Genomic DNA, 22866 nt, shown 5'->3' with positions numbered 1-22866 from the left:
ATATGAGGTCTTCTGATGTTGTGACTTGAACACACTGAAACAGCAGCATAAGTGTGTGCCTCTACAGCCTGCAAGCAAAGGCACATCAGGTGCAAAAGAAGCATACATGCCATAAAAATGTTTGTGTCATGCAAGAGTAAATTCTTTCTGAGTAAATGCACATATATGTTGTATCAACAACCCTCATGTTGAATCAGACTAACCACTGATAGCTGGCTGAGGCCTCAGCGGTCCTCAGGGCTTCACTGTCACATCTTACATAATGGAAGAAAAACCAGGCCTTTTGGAAAGCCATGGTCACTCGTACTACAGCAGCAGATTTTGCCACTTCACTATTTCTGATGTTCATTTAGCTCATGTCACCTTGTTCCTCATTTTAGTTTCTAAAAATAAAGTGCATCTACACACATGATCCACAAACACGAAAACACGAGGGAACAAGGACGCTTTGTTGGTTTTGGGGCAAACACTGACAAACAAACATGACATGGAGGTGAAAGAACACATTTTCCAGGGTCTGACCCCCCACCCACACACACACACACACACACACACACACACACACACACACACACACACACACACACACACACTGAGGTGAACCCACTTATGGCGAGGTTACCTTTTTCATCCTGAGTGTGTGCAATAGCTACCTTACACACCTGCAGACAATCAGGAAATGACTTGAACATAACGACCTTACACAAACACCACCAACAGGATCATCCGCAGTCTCTCCAGCAGATGCAGCGGTGTCAAATCCAATTATCACTGAAGCTGATTTGAGATTGAGATTGAAAGCGAGAGAGACATAAAACACCCGCCATGCCCGGTGTGAAACGGTTCTCCTTACCGTTTAGATTCAGCTAATCCGCCGGAAAAGAGCTCGACAGTGAAGACAAAACGGAGCAGTGGGGACACATCCAGCCTTGAGCCGTGATGAGGAGGAGACAGTCTGCAGCATCACTGGAAAACAGGGAGGAGAGGAGAGAGGAGAGAGGAGTCTCTACGCCCATGTCAACATGAGCTCAGGTCGCCCCCTGCTGGTGAACACATCGCTTCATTTTCCCTCCATTCAAGATTTAAAGTCACATACAGAAACATACAGTGGCACCAGAGCGTGTGCACAATAAAGTGACCAAAAACAAAAAAACATGAATAAAGTCAGGGTTCCATGTATCAATATTTTACTTCTAAACACTTTAGATAATAAGGTTTCTTTGCATTGTATTTTAATGAGTGCATAACCATAGATAAATAGCCTACAATTCCATCATTATAGTTCTATATCTAAAATAAATAAATACTAATGTTAAAAGATATCAAACAAACAAACAAACAAACAAACAAACAAACAGAAAACAGGAAAAATACCTCTCAAGTAACAAAGTTAGCATTTATATAACATTTTGGTGTGATGTGTCCAGCTATTTAATTCTTTTTAAATCAAAGACAAAGTGTGTGGCTTTAACTTTCAGAACCATTTATTTACAGCAGTAACTATACAAACCACAACCAGTATCAAGACAACAATGCTGAACAGCTGACCTTCACCTATCTGATATACTGTTAACACATTTATAACTTAGCAGTACTACCATTAAATCTATTTTTTTTTTCAAGCTTCAAAGGTTTGAAATAGTGCAGCATGCAATTTTTTACATAAAACAGACTGCGGCAAGGACAAAAAAATTAAACCGTAAATGAAGCCTCGCACGAGTTTTAATGTAACAAAAGCACCCATAACAAAAGGACAGAAAAATGTCTTAATGTATAACATTAAACTCAAACGCGAGTTGATATTCCCCTAATGAATGTCTCCCGACTATTTACTGTAAATAGCTACAAAAGTGTAGACACCGTTTGTGTAATGATTAAGTTAACATAATGCTTGCAAAAAAAGACTGTATGGGTTGAAGCTGTGCAGTGTTATGACAAACAGGCAAATGATGATATACTGGCAATAACTCAAAAGCAAGATCAAAACTGTGTTTACAAAAGAAAAAACAAACACCAAATGGTGGAAAAACAGGTAATGTTGCATGTAGTGACATTAGAATGTCCATGTGATAATGCTGTGCTGATTCGAACATCCGTCAGTTTAAATAAAGGCTAGTTGCTGACAGAAAACAGTAACCTTCTTTAGCAAAACTTAATCAATCTTAAAATGCAACAACGTCCCACACACCATGTTTATTTACAAAGATTTCTTGTGTTTTAAATTCTCAGGCTATCTAAACATTGACAGCAACTCTCAATAAATAGTGACATTGTTTTGACATTTAATCCAATTAAATCCAACTGAATTTGGCTTCATGTTACAATCATTTCTCTCTCCGGCGCATAAATAGCAAAAAAGGGAAGACATTTCATCCTAGTGTTCATTTAAAAAAGGGACCATTTTCACCTCGTTGCATTTTCAGCCCTTAGTAAACATACACACACACGCACGCGCGCACACGCATGCACGCACACGCACACGCGCGCGCACACACACACACACACACACACACACACACACACACACACACCTCAATATGTCGCATTCAGACTTTAGCTGCCCTGGGAATCTGCAGACACTAACAATCAGCTTTCCTTTCAATAAAGATTAAATAATGTCTGACTGGCAGAGGCAGTTTCAGATATATTACTGCTCCAGGTACATTGATACTGTCAGTGCAGTAAGATTCTAAATATAAGGTATGAGAGTTAGCTTTTGGCGAGTCAGACTAAAATTAGTTGTATCACTATGGAAAGTGCAGGTGTTCAATATCACCAAGTGATGGTGCACCATCCCATTCAGATGTATGTAAACTAAAAAGTGAAAATGGTTCACTGAGGTGAATTTTCTATTATATATTATAACTGTGTGCTTTTAAAAATCCATAGTTTACAATATATACAGACTATATATATATATATATATATATATATATATATATATATATATATATATATATATATATATATATATATATATATATATATATATTTCACAATTCTAGCTGGTAATAAAGCATTATCATGCCTCAAAGGTGTAACATTCATTTGGGAAATAGGCACTTAAAATACATCCTCTGTAGTGTGTGATAATTCAAGTTCGCATTAGCAGCTTTTTAACCTTGGCTTTTAATAAAACAGAAGTTTCCTGATGGGGACAACACTGCTGCATTTGATCTCTGTGTGCTGTGAGGAAAGCTAGAAGACAAACACATTCACAATGAGATATACTGATGACAAAGTACTGTACCAGATTATTCTGACATATACTGCACATGTACACACGTACAGAGTTTTGCTTTCCGTACAGTACATTTTCTCAGGAGCAAAACATTCAAAGTTGTACCTTTGAGGTAAACTTTCAACACAACAAGAGGGCACTGAAGATTGGTGACATTCAATGCTGAATGTGAGAGGAAATATTTGCCATTTTTAAATTAATGTAATGAATTAAGGTGTGGAATAAAAGGATGTGGATTTAAAAAATAACCTCCCATGGGATTCATACACAGTAGCCTGCACTGTGCCTCTAATGCAGAAAGACGAATGACAACCAGGAAATCTGTCAGATGCAAATTTACTTAAAAAGATTTTTAAAAAAATCAAGAAATAGAAGAGCCTCATTCATTTTTTCAAAAACTTCTTTTGTAATTCCTAATTTCTTTTCTGCAAACAACCAACACATAAAATGTTGGACGATTTCAAGCTAGAAAGGCAGTAACAAACACTGAAGTTCAGTTCAAATATGTTTCTATAAAAAAAGAAAAAAGATTGAGGCTCATTATTCTGATTAAGTGTGAACTGAAAAACCAAAATAAGGTTTAACAATAGATTTATATGTACTATTGATGCTTTTTTTAAAAAAAAAAAAAAAAACTACTTGTGCTTTGCCTTTGGATTCACAGAATTAGTGAAATGTATCACATCAAAGAGCAAAACATACACAATTTACTTTCTAGCTAAAAAATAAAAAAAATATTAAAAAAAATAAAAGAAATGTTTTTTAGATGCATTTAAATTTTGTTTTTATGAAGATTTTACTCAGCCATCACATCTAATGATCCTTTTTATCTATTATCCTTTCATCTATAATTTTGGGCAAACAACTCAACGCTCTGATTGGACGAGTGCATAAATAAGTCTCCTGTATTAGCAGCTATTTTGGAGACTTTAACAAAACAGAGCTCGAGTGGATTTCGTGAACCTCCTACTTCCTCAGCAATCTTCATCGTCGTCTCCGCCTGCGTCTTGTGTGTTGTGTAGGAAGGCTTCCTTCTCTGGGGCCATGGGCTCTCCGGTTATTGTGCAGGCTGGTGTGTAGGCACTGGATGTGGTCAACACTGCCTCTGCACTGTTGCGAATACCATAGCCAAAGTAGATAAAGAAACCTGTGAAAACATTGAGGTTAAGACATTCATTCATTCTCCCCACACAAGTACAACAGAGATAATATTTGATATTGATGGTCCATAATCCAAAGTACCTAAAACCATCCAGATGGCAAAGCGCATCCAGGTTCCTCTGTCGAGCTGCATCATCAGATAGACGTTGATGAACATACTGATGACTGGGACAAAGGGCAGCAAGGGGACCTGTGAGGAGAGAGTACGTATTAAACATTACAACCTTCAATACTGAGAAAAGATACACTCAAAAGCATGTAGTTATGGGTGATATGGACTTCATGAAAAATGGATGAGGCAATGTTGCAGAATAAACCCTGAAAATATGCTCTAAACATCACTGTAAATACGGTTGAGAGCATTAAGACTTTTAATAAAAGGTGCTGTCATTTTGCATATAAAACAATTCTATATGAATGATAGTTCAACAACCTTAATTGATATTTCCAATGGTTCTACATGTTTTTGGCAAACAGTATGTAGATATAAAGTAAAATAAACATTTCTCTACATCATTTAGCTAATGTTAAAATATTGTGCAGCACCTGCCCATAACAGTTTCAATACTATTGAAACATATTGGCCAAACATTATATTATTTATATATATATATATATATATATATATAGTTATATTCCATCAGTTATTGGACTGCCAAACCAATTTCAAAAACCTGCTTTAAATCTTTAATTATTTCATATTTTCCAGGCAGCCATTGGATTCCATTCATTTCACTACAGCATGGAAATATTTTAATGTACACTACCGTTCAAAAGTTTGGGGTCACCGGGACAATTTTGTGTTTTCCATGAAAAGTCACTTTTATTTACCACCATGAGTTGTAAAATGAATAGAAAATATAGTCAAGACATTGACAAGGTTAGAAAAAATGATTTGTATTTGAAATAATAATTTTTTCCTTCAAACTTTGCTTCCGTCAAAGAATCCTCCATTTGCAGCAGTTACAGCATTGCAGACCTTTGGCATTCTAGCTGTTAATTTGTTGAGGTAATCTGGAGAAATTTCACCCCACGCTTCTAGAAGCGCCTCCCACAAGTTGGATTGGCTGGATGGGCACTTCTTGCGTACCGCACGGTCAAGCTGCTCCCACAACAGCTCAATGGGGTTTAGATCAGGTGACTGCCCTGGCCTCTCCATTACAGATAGAATAGCAGCTGCCTGTTTCTTCTCTAAATAGTTCTTGCACAATTTGGAGGTGTGCTTTGGGTCATTGTCCTGTTGTAGGATGAAATTGACTCCAATCAAGCACTGTCCATAGGGTATGGCATGGCGTTGCAAAATGGAGTGATAGCCTTCCTTATTCAAAATCCCTTTTACCCTGAACAAATCTCCCACCTTACCAGCACCAAAGTAACCCCAGACCATCACGTTACCCCCACCATGCTTGACAGATGGCGTCACGCACTCTTCCAGCATCTTTTCAGTTGTTCTGCGTCTCACAAATGTTCTTCTGTGTGATCCAAACACCTCAAACTTCGATTCGTCTGTCCATAACATTTTTTTCCAATCTTCCTCTGTCCAATGTCTGTGTTCTTTTGCCCATATTAATCTTTTTCTTTTATTGGCCAGTCTCAGATATGGCTTTTTCTTTGCCACTCTGCCCTGAAGGCCAGCATCATGGAGTCGCCTCTTCACTGTAGATGTTGACACTGGCGTTTTGCGGGTACTATTTAATGAAGCTGCCAGTTGAGGACCTGTGAGGCGTCTATTTCTCAAACTAGAGACTCTAATGTACTTATCTTCTTGCTCAGTTGTGCAGCGGGGCCTCCCACTTCTCTTTCTACTCTGGTTAGAGCCTGTTTGTGACGTTCTCTGAAGGGAGTAGTACACACCATTGTAGGAAATCTTCAGTTTCTTGGCAATTTCTCGCATGGAATAGCCTTCATTTCTAAGAACAAGAATAGACTGTCTAGTTTCACATGAAAGTTCTCTTTTTCTGGCCATTTTGAGCGTTTAATCGACCCCACAAATGTGATGCTCCAGATACTCAACCTGCTCAAAGGAAGGTCAGTTTTATAGCTTCTCTAACCAGCTAAACTGTTTTCAGCTGTGCTAAGATGATTGCAGAAGGGTTTTCTAATCATCCATTAGCCTTCTGACGCAATGAGCAAACACATTGTACCATTAGAACTCTGGAGTGATAGTTGCTGGAAATGGGCCTCTATACACCCATGTAGATATTGCACCAAAAACCAGACATTTGCAGCTAGAATAGTCATTTACCACATTAGCAATGTATAGAGTGTATTTCTGATTAGTTTAAAGTTATCTTCATTGAAAAAAACAGTGCTTTTCTTTCAAAAATAAGGAAATTTCTAAGTGACCCCAAACTTTTGAACGGTAGTGTAGTTGCAGCAAGTCTGACTGCATTACCTTGCATTTACATTCAAGTAAGTTTCAGGTCTCTGTGAGTTGATTTTAATAAGATCCTGAACTGAAGAGATTGCAGTCAATTTGAAAACCCATGGAGTGCTTCGTAAATAGTTGGCAAAATGTTAAGTACACTTATTTGGTATTTCTTGGACTGAAAGATACATAGTCATTTAGCAGGTTATGAGCAAAAGTAAAGTTTAAAGAGCAAATCCTCATCTTTTCACTGTTTGCTTTGTTAATGTTTGCTCTGTTCAGTGCATTTACAGCAATTCAACTACAATTAAACCTGTTTTAACAAGGTTTTTGTTTTCAATGAACTGTGTATAGAGGGGGTTTATTGAGTTTTGCAGAGGAATTTACACATCATGCTTATCACACTCTGACAAAGTCATCTTGCATGTGTGACTATAAAATAGTGTGAGAATACTCTCTGGCAAAAGAACACAGCGTACCTTGAAGGCAAGCTTGGCCTTGCTCTGCGGCTGTCTCCACACAATGAAGGTGAAAATCAGACAGACCACCATGATAACACAGAGGATAGGCACTGACCAGGATGCCAGCCCTCCTTGAACAGCTACAACACTGAAGACACACACCAAAACACCTGGCGGGAAGACATTAAAGAGGGTTCATCAGATGATTTGCTGAACCACTAACAAGGTAAATTATTTTTCCAGTTTTCTGTGGGCTTTTTCTCACCGAGGACGCTGGTGCAAATGTTGACGACAAACCCAGACAGAGGTGATGGATCTGCGTTTGCAGGGAAAAGAAGGTTCTTGATGGTGCAGCGATCCTCCTGGTGTGGTAGTATGTCAATGTTCCCTTCATTATCCGCCTCAGCCATTTCCGGTTCATCATTAGTGTTTGCCATCTCATAGGCCGCACTGGGCTGTGCAGGCTGGTACCTTCAGAAGACAAAAAAAGACTTAGAAACTACAAAACTGACCTGCCTGACTGGGGATTCCCTTCCCAGTTAAAGGATGCACAAATATTGTGTATTTTAGCCTCTGGGCTCCTGTCCACCCTAAACTGCATGTGTAAAGTGAGAGGTGAGGACTACCTGAGGACCAGCACACAGGCAGCCACCAGAGTGTAGGCCAGCAAAGTGCCAATGGACATGAGGTCAACCAGGTCTTTCAAGTCAAACAGGAAAGCCATTACAGCTGCAGGACACAAAAGAGACAAATACTCAAAATCAGCAAGATGAGAGACTTCTTTAAAAAAGAAAAAAAAGCACATTTGGCACAATATAATGCAGATATTGTAATTTTTACATCATTTATATACATTTTCAAACTGTATAGCTCCATTTATTTGCAACTTTATATGAATTTACCAACATCCTCCTTCCTGTAGAGGGCATTGTTGCCTTTGGCCTCATCGTAGTTACCTACCAGACATAAACCCAGCCACCAAGGTGGAGATGGTGGGCGTCTTCCTCTCGCTGACACGTGCCAGAAACGAGAAGAGCAGACCATCGCGAGCCATAGAAAAGATAATGCGTGGGAGCGGAAACATGGAGCCAAGGAGACTAGGCCAAGGATGAAAGAAGATGGAGGAGGAGGAGGCAGAGAGTTTTAACTTTTAGAAATGTTTGGGAACCTGGCTTCACACAGGGCCTTAACAGCAGCCCGACATCCTGATAAATAACACAGGATGTCACATCTGCAGCAGCACCTTTATGCTGTGTGACCATGTTGATTTTCATCAAGCGCTCGTGTTGAGGCCATGGGTACCAAGAGCATCCCGTAGGGTTAAAGGGTGATAGGAACCAGTTAGTAGGTTTAGGTCATGACCTCACCTGCCACAACACCAGATGTTACGGTAGCTGTTAGAGGGGTTTTGGTTCGTGGGCTGATTTTGGCCAAACATTTGAAGAGCAGGCCATCTTCTGCCATGGCCCAGATCACTCTGGGCATTGGGAACATGGAGCCTAGTAAGCTAGTATGGGAGAGAGAGAGAAAAGCATGCCGTGCAAGTGAATGCACACAGTTAGAAAATATAACAGGGGACTGATACCACAATGTTGAAAGCACACATTTACAGTATTGTTTGCTGTAGCATTAACATTTCCTATAACTAGAACGAAGTGGCCAAAACCACGAAAACTGCCCCTAAAATTAATGCTGCCATCACATGCTCCTTGGAAAATATTGTACTTCTCAGCTGTACAGTCGTAATTACGACATAAGCACATTTAAGTTCTCTGGTCAGAAAAAAAGCAACAAACATGAACTCTACAAGTAAAGAAGGTCCTATTTTCGTGGCTCATGTTTTACCAAAAGCAAATAGCATAAAGCTACTTTGTGCTTCAGCAGCAGAATGAAGAACACTCATGTAGTTGACCATCTAATGATGAATTTTGCAAATTTCCTTGCTATTTAATAATAAGTTAATATTCTCTGCTTACAATCTACTATAAAACAATAAAAACGTAACACCCATGCAAAAAATATCCACAAAACATAATTCTATTAGACCCGAAAAGTACAAAACAATTTGTACTCCTGCCATTGGTTTGACACTTTTCCACTGATCTACAGGTAGAGCTGACACACTGTTAGGCCCCTCACTCTGTCTTGGAGGCTGACAGCGTCACCAGGCACCTTGCTGACATGGGAGCGTCGTCAGCCTGATCACGCTCACCTGGGCCTTCTCAGGCTGTAAATACTGGCTTAGGTGTTGACTCGTTCTCTCCCTTCCCACAGCAGACATCCACCTTGCAATGTTGGTTTGGGTGGTTTGTTCATTTTCATATGTCTTAGTTAATAAATTATCATTGTTTTTACTAAATCTCTTGTGTGGACTCCCTCCTTGTCACATTCACTGAGCCAGTTTGTTACACACATCAAGAAACACAGCAAGGCACTGACAAACTGCTGCAGTGTATTCAACACTTTTGTTAGACCTTCAGCATGGGTTTCGATGACAAATACTGAAGGTAAACAGGACTTTGTTTGCTTTCTATGAAAACTCCACAAGGCATCTTTAAGTATGTTTCATAACTTTGTACATGCACATGTTTCATAACCTTCATTAAAGGTCCCATATTGTAAAAAGACATTTTTACATGTCTTTTCTTTATTACATATTAGGTATAGGTGAAATGCACACAATCGTTATTAAGAAACTGTTCACTAATAATAGTGTTTTTTGAACACAGAGCGTTTACATAGCATGTTAACATGTTCTCATAGAAACACCAAATACAAGCATGAACCTGAAAATGAGCATAATGTGGAACCTTCAATGAAGTAATCACCAAAGTCACTCTCTCTGGATTCAATCCAGAGTCTTTTAAACTGCAAAGTAAGTGTTTTTAAAGTTTTAAACTAGTTCACTTTAAGTATTGAATTTAAAAAAAGATAATATAAAAATTCTAAAGTTAGTGTATTGGACATAAACTATTCATCCCTCAAAAAGGATGCAAACATTTACAGGTCCTCTTTGAGTTCTCATGCTGAGAGGCAGGAGAGCCTCTTACCTGGTCGACAGGGCACATAAAGAGCCAATGGCCACTGCATAAGTGGCTCCCTCCCAGCCCACATACTTAAAGGCCACTGGCAGTGGGCTGTTCTTGTCCAACAGATAGTAAGGCATCATCATAGTGAGGGCTGCGGACACACCGAAGTATGCCACAAAACAAATAAGGAGCGAGGCCACGATCCCGATAGGAATGGCCCTCTGAGGATTCTTCACTTCTTCTCCTGGGGAGGAAACACAACTGGAGATGAGAGACGATGGAGATCAAATGTGTTGCTTTTTGATTTAATGTATTTCCTCTTACCTGTAGTGGCAATGCAGTCAAACCCTACGAAGGCGTAAAAACAGGTGGCGGCACCCGAGAGAACTCCAGTCATGCCAAAAGGCATAAAGCCGCCGTCACCAAGACTTTCTTCTGTCGGTAAGGAATCAGACACACTGAAAGCAATAGAAACACAACAGTTGCTTATCTTAAAACAGAATACACAAGCATATCATTAGGCACATTATGCATTTTGGGAATAAGCTCTTCATTTTACCCACTTGAGGCTAGAGTTGCTGGTGCTATTGAGGATTTCTTCAGGGTTCAAGTTCCAGTTTTTTAGGGTTCCTTTGACCAGGCCAGATATGATCATAAACAGCAGCACCAGTACATTGATGCAGGTGAACACTTTATTTACCAAGGCTGACTCCTTTACTCCAAATGCAAGCAGCCCTGCAAGGAGTTGAAAAATGACAATGAGAAAAATGAAAGCCTACAATGTCAAAAAGATCAAACATGTGAGAGAGATGAATCGCGCCTCCTCACCTGTCAGGGTGATTATGATGAAGACAGCAAATATGTCTGGATACTCAGCCAGGATGCCTGGGGCATTCATGGTCATGTAGCGTCTGCAGAATATCTCAATGTGTCTCCCAATCAGCTCATCAAAGGTTGCGCTCCATGCTCTGGCCACACTTGAAGTTCCTGTGTGGAGAAAGTATTAATATGAATCCAATGATAAGTAGTGTAGCAACCTTTTCTTATTATTTACCGTGTCTCACCAATGACATAAGAGAGTATGAGGTTCCAGCCTGTGATAAAGGCCCACAGTTCTCCAACGGTCACATAGCTATAGAGGTAAGCTGAGCCAGTTTTGGGGACACGGGCTCCGAACTCGGCATAGCACAGACCAGCCAGGACGGAGGCGAGGGCAGCGATGAGGAAGGAGAGGACGATGGCGGGTCCAGCGCTGTCCCGGGCCACAGCGCCAGCAAGCACGTAGACTCCAGCACCCAGCGTACTGCCGACGCCCAGGGCCACCAGGTCAAACGTGTTGAGGCATCGAGACAAGCGGGAGTCCTCTGTGTTACAGTCCACAACCTTCACCCGCAGGAGCTGCTTCCCAATGCCTTTTAATGTTGCCAGAATCATCCTGGCTGGCACCTGAAGCTCGACAGAAGATTATTTACCTGTTCATAAAAGAAGACAGAAATGACGGAGCACTGAAATGGCTACATATCAACAGACAACAGAAAAGAACAAGAAACTATGGTGCCACTCCAGTCTCAGATCAAGTAACTCTTTGATCCTTGTGCTTCTGACTTTGATAAGAGCTTAGCTGATCAATACCCATATACTATGATTGCAGATATTTTGTTGTGCTCTTTTTTCCCCCACTGGCACTTGCAATAAAGACACCCCCAAATTCCTCTGCTCAAACTTGTATTTAATGATCAGTGATGGAGGCTGTTGCTATGAGGATTTCCACGATGTCACAAGATAACATGAGAACATTACTGACATTGCTATTGGTGTACAGTATTCTGCATCATGGTGAACATTACCCCAATTTAATAAACAAACTTACAACTTCATTCACTTCATTCTTACAGCCTTAAAAAGTCTCTGATCAACAGGAGTTGCAGATGACACAGCAAACTGCTCACTCACAGGAAATGATCTTAGATATAGACACCTTTGAGTTTTTCATATTACTTGCAGTTTTCATTAATGTAATGCATGCATGCAAATGTACCATCTACCAACTTCACCTTGAAAGAAAATAGCACTTTAAGTATAGAGCTATTCATCTGTGCACAATGACAATAATCCCAAAAGTCTTTGTGCCATATCATTCTAATTAAAAAGCAGACATTTTTTGAATAACAGGATGCACAAACAATTGCAAATATGTTACTTTTCATGTTACTCATACTTGTAACTTATACTGTATTTACACTACAATTAAAGCCACGGGGAAAGAGCCTGAATAAGCAGAATAGCTGCGTCTGCATTGTTAGTTCAATAAATAGTTATAGCTTGTACTTAATTAAACAAACTATTAGCATTGACTAGAATACAATGAGCACTGTGAGCTTCATATTTGCACAATGTTTTAGATGAATAAAATGTCAAACTACTAAATATATGCTGTGCATTTAAATTTGCAGATCACAAGTGCTGCTCATGCTCATTTCGTTATGCTTATTGTTTCATATTTGCGCACTAACATTAAATTCTAATGATAACATGCCAGCATTGAATATGTCCAACATAGCCTCTGATTGAACATAAAACAGTACATATTATATTCAGCATTGTAAAAAAAACAACAGGTACAATCCCTCAATATGTGACTCATACTACAAACTATTTAGGCACCTCTTATGTTTACAGAACTGCACAAGCTACAGAGACATTAAAGCTTCCAAAAGATATTCTGTTCCCTTTTTTTAAGTGCTGTTACCTGTTTCAACATACATTGTTCCAGGTTAGAGTGCAGGCAGCAGTAACACGAATGTGGATGAGCCTACTTGAGATATAAAATAGTTACTGACTTTTTTGCCTCATCAAATGATAATGGTCAGCAGTAATGGACATATTTTATATTTCACAGTTGTTTATCTTAAATCAAAACAGGAAAAAAGATCAACTAAACCACGATGTTGCCAGATAACCTGGTGCACAAAACGTTTCATAACAGCATCATCTGTAAAACAATTACACTGTGATATTTTGGAAATAGTGTGCAGGGCATAATCCTGACAATCCAAGATCCAATTTCAAAGCCTCTTCCTAAACAGCACAGCAGAGACAGTTACAGAGCAATAATGCATGCGAGTACTCACTTCCACTATACAAAACAAAATAGGATCTTTCTCCTTCACAAAGATACAGTCACTCTTCCTTCAGTTTATAAATCCACTCAACCACGTTCTCCAAAGTGTTGCCGACTGCAGACTCATTCACATTCAGCTGAGGATGAATAGGGCTGAGAGAGGCGTTTACAAGTGCTGGTTTGACACGTGACACAGACGCCTCTTAGTGTACAAACCATTCAGGTGTCTGGCTCACAAATAGAATGGTGACACATCACATGGCCTCAAGACACTCAGAGCAGCTGTGACGACAGCCGTATCCCTCCGTGCAGGACCGACTGACTGGCAGGCTCCACTCATTAAACTCAAGTTATAAATACAAGAAAAAATACAACTCAATTGTTCTCTTTTACCTTCTCACAGCAGAAATACAGTAACTTTAATTTTGATTAATACTTAAGACTGGGATTCTGGTTATATAACTGGAATTATAATCAAATATTTCCAGTTTTATAACCATCATCTTGCTCTGATAATATGCAGAGGCACAGACCGGTATTTCCACTACATATCAGGAAGTGGTGTGTGTGGAAAATTCTTTGAAACGTAGAAAAGATTCAAGGACGTAATGAGACAGACGTTTCATTGGGTGAAGTTTGTTTAAGCAAATATGCAGAGGCCACCCAAAGGAAAATCTATAAACTTCAGAACAGTTCTCACAAAAGTCAAAAATGTGAACAAAAGTAGGACATGAAAAACGTGTCCTTATATGTTGCACAAGCGAAAACATTTGTTACATCGCAGAACAAGCAAAGGGGGGGCAAGAACAGGGAAAGGTTCATGGCGGAGGCTCACTGTAGCGTGCACAAGATGTGACATGCTGTGGATGAGCTAAAAAAGGAGGGTGGGCAGGATAGAACCTAGCCCTCCTCTCAGCCAATCATCGAACTTAGCACCTGCTGGTGGCGCACAGGGGGCATGTGGGTGAATTTGGAATGGCAGTTAGTCACATGCTCGTCACTATTTGGCCTTTGGCAAAATACTTTTGCTCCTTCAAACGCCTTTTATTTTAGCTGTGACATTGTTTATACACATTGGGAGGACAGCAGAGTCACAATAGCACATCAGACTAGACCTTTATATACTGTAAATATGAGTCCAATTTTAATTTAGTGAACCTCATATCAAGAGCAAATTGGCTCAGATTTTATTGGATTAGTATTTAGACATATAGTCTTGGCTACAAAAATGACATTGCTATTGATTCTCTTCATGTAAAATAACGTTAATGATTCATTACATTTTTAAATTACTTATTTGCACTCAGTCAGGCATTGACCTGTGAATCAGTGGGACAGACACGTGCACCAGGGAAAAAACATTATCAAAGGATGTAGTTATGCAACTTGACTATTTCCAAACATAAATTTGAGAAATGCTGCTGACTGCCTTTAATTACAGTTTTCCCTGCATGAATGTAAAAGGCTCCGCCAGTAGAGAGCCAATTTAGAGACCAACCAGCTCCCACTTGGCATGTGAAGGGTATTTAGCAGCACTACAAAAAGCCCACCTGCCCATGTGGTGTAACACGGGGACGGAGCAAACAAAGTGCCATGTGAGGGTGGTCATAAAACAGACAGCTTACACAAGTCAAACAAACTTTCCTTTCCAGGGATTAAGGTGTTACTGACATCTCTAGAGCCACAATGACCTTGTAACATTAAAGCTATGAAGGACACAACAACAACAACAATAACAACAACAACAACAACCAGCCACTGGAAGAGGAACAACAGCTTTTACTATTCCTAGTTTTGCTGATGTGTTCATACCTTTACAGACTAGAGCCCAGATCTTGTTTCTTGACCTTGTGGAAGAAAAAAGACATTTAAAAAAAATCAATGTACCAAAACCACTTAAAACTGAAAGTATCTATTTCATGAGGCAGGTGGATAAATAATCAACAAGGCCTGAATATCTCAATTTCTTAGCAATTTAATGCCTGAACACACACACACACACACACACACACACACACGCACACACACACAGAGTGCAGCCAATAATAGTATCATCCATGATGCGAATTGAGAGATGTTGACTCCCTGGTTCAGAGTCAGGTGCTGCGACAAAAACAGTCCACCTGTCAGAGCTCAGCTGACGTGACCTTGCAGGCTCCTCACTGTTTGTGTTTACATTCTGTGTCTTCCTCTCTAGTTTGTGACTTAATCGTAAATCGAAAAATGACACATTGACACAAAGTACAGCATCTACGCAATAACATTCATCCCCAAAACATGTGTGACTGGTATTATGTCCACACATCTGAAGGTGTCTAATTTACAGGAGTCCACAGTGAGACAAGTGACCACTGTTTGGCAATGTGTTAGTAATAATACTCCTAAATTTAAAACACAAAACAACTAATAAATCCAAATTTATTTGGCAGGTGATCACACTGTGTATCTAAAAGGCCCAAATTATCATTTGAATTAATTTGCTTTTTTTTCTTCCTTACTTTTTAGAGTAATTTTAATGCAGAGTTGGCTAATATGTCAATTCAATTCAAACTTTATTTGTAGAGCACATTTAAAACAATGTCAGTTGACCATGCTCAGATCAATCAGGTGCCAACAAAGAAGAGGTGAGTTTTCAGCAGAGACTTAAAGGTTTCTCTGTTCTGAGCAGTTTTTATGCAGATGAGTAAGCTGTGCCAGAGCTTAGGGACAGTTGCTGCAAAGGCTCAGTCACCACTATTTTTATGTGTACTTCTGGGAACATCCAGGAGCATCTGATCAGAAGACCTCTTAAAAACAAGCAATACAATTTTAAAATCAATCCTTAAATGTACAGGTGGCCAGTGGACAGATGCTAATACCGTACCGGCGTGATCTCGTTTTTTTTGCCCAGTTAAAAGATGGGTGGCTACAATTTGCACCAACCGCAGGCGATGAAGTGATGGCTGATCTACACCCACGTACAAAGAATTACAATAATCTAGCAGAGAGGTTACAAAAGCATAAATGACTCTCTTGAGATCTTTGGGGAGGAGCATGTCTCTCGTATGTTTCCAACAGACCACAAATAGTCCTAAACATGTCACTGTTTCCCAATAAGGCACATTATTGTTATTTATCTATTTATTGACAATGAACTCAGCTGGAGGAGAATATAGACACAAGTGTGAAGAATGCAAAATACAACCACAAAGTTGTACAATGTTGTATCGTTGTCTTCTCAACAGCAGTGATGAAAGATGTAACGCCACAAACTTATTCAAACTATTTCTAATAGGTTGAAGCCTTAAACCAATGTTTGGGGCAAAGATATCAACAGCCAATGTCCATAAGTGACACACATCACTGTGTCATGCTTTGAAATGTAAACAATTACAAGAACCAGTGGTGTGAAAGAGTTTAGTGAGGATGCTGAACTGTCCTCTGCGAAATTAAACTTGTAATTTAACATCAGACTCAAACATCAGCTGTATAATACAGGATTTGTATAGTGCATGTTTTATTCTGGTCAGCTTTTAATTAAGGTACTCTTCTCTGAGATTAAACACTGTTTCTCAGTCTGTTTCAGCAAATTCTGTGTATTTAGGGGATTTATGGGATTAACATAAAAAGTACTAGAGACCTGATAAAAGACGCTGGATGGAATACAGAATAATGATTGTGTTTTTGTAGAGGATATTTCAGCAGTCTTTTTATTGTAGAAGTTCCTCTGTCTTTGTTTCCACAGATAATGCTTTCTTGCTGAGCTTCAGTGACAGAAAGAAAGTTTATTGTAATAAAAACACTATAACTTTGGAAGATGTGATTCGACTACCTCAGACTTCTGAAGCCTCATATACTTTGGATAAACTTTAAAATGCATAATGCATGTTTTGCACATAATAAGGGCTGTAGATTTTGTTCCTGTCTTTAACATTGTACTCATATTAGAAAAGAATCTCTCCAGTCAGGATGAACAGGAGGAGGAATCATTACAGCGACCAACAACACTTGCACATATGGACACATGAGTAGAGGAGAGCGGGGTCAGCAACTATACTTACGACATTTACCATTTTAACACTCGGCAACACACTCTTTAATTTCAACCTCAAGAGGGGACTATTCCTCACGTTTTATTCACAGTTTTGAAATCTACAGCGTGTAAGAAAATGCTGGGCTTTTTTTCTATTTTCTGGACAGTTACCTTGGGGCTGTTGGGACAGTACTGTTTATTGTTTCTACTTTATTACAAATGAACAAAACATAAGCAAAAGCAAGACAAAGGCATTTCCTAACTGAATAAGAAAGTGTGAAGTCACTGAGTGAATGTTTGCTGCATGAACTTCAGATAGGCCTACATTCCAACTCCTGGTCATATTTTAAATGTGAAGAGTTCAACTATTTAGCTTTTTTTAAAACACTGAAATTGTAGTTATTGACTTTTTGTGTGAAATTTAACAGTCAACAGTCTAGATAAATTTATAAACTACACGTAACCTACAGTAGCCATATTGAACTGATATTAAAATGAAGAATCTTAAGAGAGCCAAATTTCACACTTCAGTAATTTAGGTGAACATATTAGTTTGACAAATTTTATCTTTTTCTCAAAAAAGAAAGTAAATAAGTGACATTGTGTTCAAATTTGGAGCTTTTTTAAAGCCCAGAACAAACTGTCCCAACCAACCCAACCCAATGCACTCCTTGTACATTTTACAAAATTGTAACTTTAATTTTTGGGTTGGGCTCGAAAACGTGATAAATTGTTAGCAGACACCTTCATATTTTTAAGAATCTGATGATTTTCATTACTGTTCAAGTACTCAAATATTAAAGGTTATTCCTTGTGAATAGAAAAACGTCCCAAACGACACCACTCTCTGCCGCTTTTAAGAGAAAATGTCAAATCAAGTTACCTCTTTAAAGCAAAATGAATGATTCAAATTCATGTGAAAAAGTTGGCCTATGAGCTTAAATGGTCCATGTATCAACTTTACTGTTGATATTCTGATTTTGCTGAGGACAATGCAAACTGATAAAAAATAAAGATGGTCTTGATCGATTGAGAGTATTTCATTGATATAGTTTGGTTTTAACTCTGCATGACTGAAGCTAAACTTGTTTCACACAGACAGATGTTTGAAAACATAGCACAATAAATGAGGCAAACTGTAGCCTATTTGTAGATCTGCATATGAATTCGATTTAAACAAATATATGGAAATTAAATGGCAAATTTAAGAGAGGATAACAATTAAATGCATTTTCAGGATGCACGATTAATCTTTAATCTGAGTCTTCATTTTCTACCCACATTAACACTTTTATCATTTGGTCATAACTTAAACTTTGTTATTACGCCATGGAAAATTTGATAACACGGATGAAAAATGGGCAAGAAATCTCAATAATTTGCAGTGTAAGTTCATATGAGTTCACTCACGCACTCTCTCTCTCTCTCACACACACATACACACGCACACACACACACACACACACACACACACCCCTGGTGGGACTGCCATTCGCTATAAAAGGCAATGTTTCTCCCCATGCTGCTCACAGCTTACGCTCTTCAAACTGCAAAGATCCACGCAAAACTACTTCTGATTAACTTCTATATTCTGTGTATCATTGGTTAAAGTCTTCGCGTCGCACTCGACTACTTTACAGTCTGCTTGAAGAGAACAGCTAGCTTTTCTCAGATGCCCTCAGGTTATATTGCATCAGCCGACGGTTGCTTCCTCTACTCTGACCATGTGCACCGCTTCCTTACGGGATCCTGCAGCATGGCTGAGGAGCAGCCATGCTGTTACTTCACCCCAAACAACTTTAACTCCAAAGACAGAGTCAACACATTAAACTTTAAACGTCTTACCTTGTTGGAGAAGACGCCGATGACAAACAGCTGCTGCCTCTTTCAGCTAGACAGCTGGTTTGTGGACAAGACACACACACACACACACACACAAACACACACGCGTACGGAGGTCCGGCAACACACTACCAGTGAGAGATGAGATCCGCCCTGCTGTCTGTGACTCCACCCGATTGTTACACCAGAATCAGATTTTGATTGCTCCTTTTTCCCGCAAGCACGACTTTTGAACACCAGGCGGCGCTCTTTACAAGCAAATGCGCCTCCAGTTCCTCCTGTGCTCTTTGAGGCATTCTGAATGGTGATCAGAAGGAGCAGCATACCCTTGTAGTCATGTCTTAATTTTAATTTTGGCTCTGTATCAGTATGCATATGTTGACACATCTTTCGCTACTCGCTTTCATGGTTGCACACAAACAGTTGAATCAGCACGGGACGATTATGGATGGCTTGTAAGGTTGCAAAAGTCTCATTTGGTGGAGAAACAAAGCTGTTACGCTCCATTCTCTGAGTTTCCTGCTGTGGAGCGGTGCCGTGTCGTGATCCTCTTATTTCAGCCGCTTTCTTGATATATAGGCCCAAAATCTACACCGGGATTTAGGATTATCAATGCAAGGAGATCCTTACAGACCGCTCAGCATACAAAAAGGGAGCCACACCAGTCATGACTAAGCTCCATCCAGCCTGGGATGGACGGATTCCTTCCATCCAGATCAGTAAGTTTTAGGCCCTGGTTGTTGAACTGAGTTGAATATTGTGGTTTCTTCATGATTGTCTTCTTTGCTTCGACTCTTAGTACTACATGTATCAAAGCTTACTACCTAATTGGTAAGAGAAGCACTACATGCTGCCTTATCTGACATTTCTAGATTTATGGTTGACTGCCGCTCACCCTGTGGACCAATTGTGGATCTCCTTGATAAATGGTTATTTTGAAGTAATGCAGTTCCTGTGGGACTCAGAGAAGGAAGTACTTCATAAGAAATACTTGCACGCTCCCCCACACTACATATCACTGCATTTTGCTCCTGTTAGATACAGTATCTGTGCATTTCTTGTGGATCATTTCCCACCCCATGAACTTATCAGAGGATTCTGTATTAATGCAGTTTCTACTAGTGTGTCCCAGTTCTGGTTCTTTGGAGCCTGAGTATTGATGGTTTTCATTCAAGCTGTTTAATGAGGACTGAATAGACACGAGATACCAGGAGAATGCATTTAATTACCTTGTACAATGGAAAACAAGTGGCACTTAGGGTCCCAAAGATCTCCATTGGATCCAGCTGCTGCCAGTGTTTTGCATAAAGATGAAAAACTGACTGTAATGACAAAAAGGATATCAGCACACACCATTCTCTGCCGGGCCAGACAACAGTCCCTCCTCCTCTCCCGGAGGCCTGAGTGCGCCACTAAGGCAGCTTGATTCAGGCACCAGTGATCTTTACAATCATATCAATCACAATGAAAGTGAAAAACTCAAATCAGTTTGACCTGGGAGAAACAAGACTCCCTCCTTCTCAAGCTTTTGATACGAATACTCTATTGAGAGGATAAGGCACAGATAAGTGTCATTTTTTAACCCATATCCCAAGTTGCTGCACTTTTCCCTGATCCAAACAAAGGTGGTAGCCACAAATGACATATGTTTGTGCTCTTCTACAACGTGTATTTGTATTTGTCTATATTGTACTCTTTGCTCATTTTGTATGGCTCATATAAAATGAGCAAGGAGATATCTAGACTGGAAATACAGTCAAAAGTTGAGAAATGGGTTAAACGTGTTTTTTTATTCTACAGCGGATGGATTTTTTTTTTTTCAAATCTAGATGTTTAAAGGAGTCTTTGAGGATTCCGTTTTTTCAGAACAGCGGTAAGTCTTGTTAAATGACCTTCTGGGTTTTTTTAAAGATCACCGGGTTTTTATATTTTTGGGGGAGATGGGATGCTTAGCTCTGTGACTTAAATGTAATGGCAATACATGAGAGTCACAGACATGGGGTGACTTCAAAACTATCTTATTTACATCTTGTATCCTCTAGTGATATGATTTGAAAAATGATGCTGCTCATACCTTTTCTTTTTTTTCTTTAGTACTTTTGTGAAGCCCTTTTGTGTCTCCAACATAACACCAACACTTTAACTTTCATATAGTCAAGAGTCCTTTGATTTGTTGTAATGAAAATGTCCAACAAACCAACCCAAGAAATGAAACCGTTGACTATATTATATAGGAGGCTAAAGTTATTAAGGATAGTGTTTTCCCATCCTGGAAAAGTACAGCTGTACTAAAAAGCACCAGGTTCCATACTGTGTGCCCCCACAGAATAACTGTTCAAAAACAGCAATGAAGAGTACATGTGCTTTTCTTGACTGCTTCACATATTCACAAGAGGAAGGAACCAGCACTTTTATGTGTAAGTCGAACTTTGCAACTCATAGTACAGTATGAGTGAACACGCTTAAAGTACAAATGAATAATGAAAAGAAAAACCAACCTCTCTAAGAGTTCTCGACATTAATAATGTATTGCTGAACCGACTCAGCATGGGTTAAAGAAAGTTTAACTCTTTTATGCTCGTGTTTAATCAAACCTGATAGGTAGAGGTTTGACAGAATTCCTTTGCAGAAATTCACTTGGGGTGCATGCTGTTGCTTGAGCACTCTGATATCATGCTGAAAGAAAGGGAAGTCTCCAAATACCAAACACAGTGTTGACCCCCCTTTTCATGGCATTTAATGACGTTTGCCATCTTTATCTTTGACCTATGTTAACTTAACATTTCTAATTTCTAATGTGCTTGTATCGCAACATAAGCCATTATTTATCTGAAAAGTAACAGATTATCATTGCAGGCATTTTGTATCTGAGCTGCAGCAGTGTGCGTGGTGAAATCCCTTCCTGACTTGTGCAGTCTCACGGGTCAGACTCTGAAAACATCCTCTTTGTGCATGTCAAACCCCAATTCTAACTCTGACAATATTGCATTCTGCAGGATCTTCCCTCTAGGCATCTTTATCCTTGTGAGCCAATATGAAAGACGAAAAGACAAACTGTTACAACACAGAATATGCTCTGTGCTTTCGGGCCTACTTACAATATCTTCTCATACAGCACATCATATATATGTCCGGGATATGTCATGGCAGTCATATCTACAGGGGTTGCACTCAGCAACATAAATACAATAAAATTCAGTGCAACATCTATTATTGTGAAGCTTTCAGCTTGCTGCAGGCGTGTCAGATGGGCATTGAACTCAGGTCAGTTCTGAGGTCATAGTTTGTGGTAGTGTTGCATTATGCTCAAGGGGTTTCTGTTATTTTGTCTACTGTTTGAACAAATTTGCATGGTAATTGGATTGGACTACATTATATTGGACAGGCCATCCCATGTGGCAGCACATAAATACTCTATATAGTAAATGAGAGCCATTTTTGGAAAAAGACAGCAGGTTTTGTGAGGTGTATGGAATTAATTATTTTAGGCAATTCCCTTTACTAAATACTTGACAGTGAAGAGAGTGAAAAATTCAAAACATGCAGCTACTGTTAACTAAGTAAGCTGCCCAGGAACCAGTGAATGAAAATGTGCAGGGTGTCGAAAAGTAAGCAAAAAAACAGAGATAAA

At 39.3% G+C, this 22866-nt stretch overlaps 2 protein-coding genes across 6 annotated transcripts in view; both read right to left on the bottom strand.

The window, feature by feature from the left end:
- The window catches only part of mtus2b (microtubule associated tumor suppressor candidate 2b), a 29170-nt gene extending 28160 nt beyond the window's left edge, over nucleotides 1–1010 (bottom strand). For both annotated transcript variants that reach the window (XM_088079165.1, XM_088079167.1), the window contains exon 1: nucleotides 854–1010. The gene's annotated coding sequence lies outside the window, so the exon portion shown is untranslated. The remainder of the gene's footprint in view (nucleotides 1–853) is intronic.
- A 456-nt stretch (nucleotides 1011–1466) lies between these two features.
- On the bottom strand, nucleotides 1467–19396 carry LOC121943126 (high affinity cationic amino acid transporter 1-like). Of its 4 annotated transcripts, none has more exons than XM_042486546.2 (13): nucleotides 19239–19396; nucleotides 15194–15228; nucleotides 11325–11732; nucleotides 11089–11247; nucleotides 10824–10995; nucleotides 10585–10718; nucleotides 10282–10504; nucleotides 8599–8738; nucleotides 7858–7960; nucleotides 7497–7702; nucleotides 7250–7401; nucleotides 4484–4592; nucleotides 1467–4388 (listed from the first exon to the last, which is right to left on the bottom strand). In XM_042486546.2, exons 3-13 carry the CDS (start codon nucleotides 11692–11694, stop codon nucleotides 4216–4218), a joined length of 1941 nt encoding a protein of 646 aa, XP_042342480.2. In that variant the 5' UTR covers nucleotides 11695–11732; nucleotides 15194–15228; nucleotides 19239–19396; the 3' UTR covers nucleotides 1467–4215. The 4 variants fall into 4 exon arrangements, with proteins under 4 accessions (XP_042342480.2, XP_087935290.1, XP_042342478.2 ...); XM_088079164.1 differs by lacking the exon at nucleotides 8599–8738 and adding an exon at nucleotides 8192–8328; XM_042486544.2 differs by lacking the exon at nucleotides 15194–15228 and having other exon boundaries at nucleotides 19239–19395.
- Nucleotides 19397–22866: the final 3470 nt, after the last annotated feature.

This window comes from Plectropomus leopardus, chromosome 6 (assembly GCF_026936395.1).
Source record: "Plectropomus leopardus strain MGB_pleo_1.0 chromosome 6, ASM2693639v1, whole genome shotgun sequence".
Classification (NCBI taxonomy): Eukaryota; Metazoa; Chordata; class Actinopteri; order Perciformes; family Serranidae; genus Plectropomus; species Plectropomus leopardus.
The sequence above is the reverse complement of the archived record's forward strand: the minus strand, read 5'-3'. Positions and strand labels throughout refer to the sequence as shown.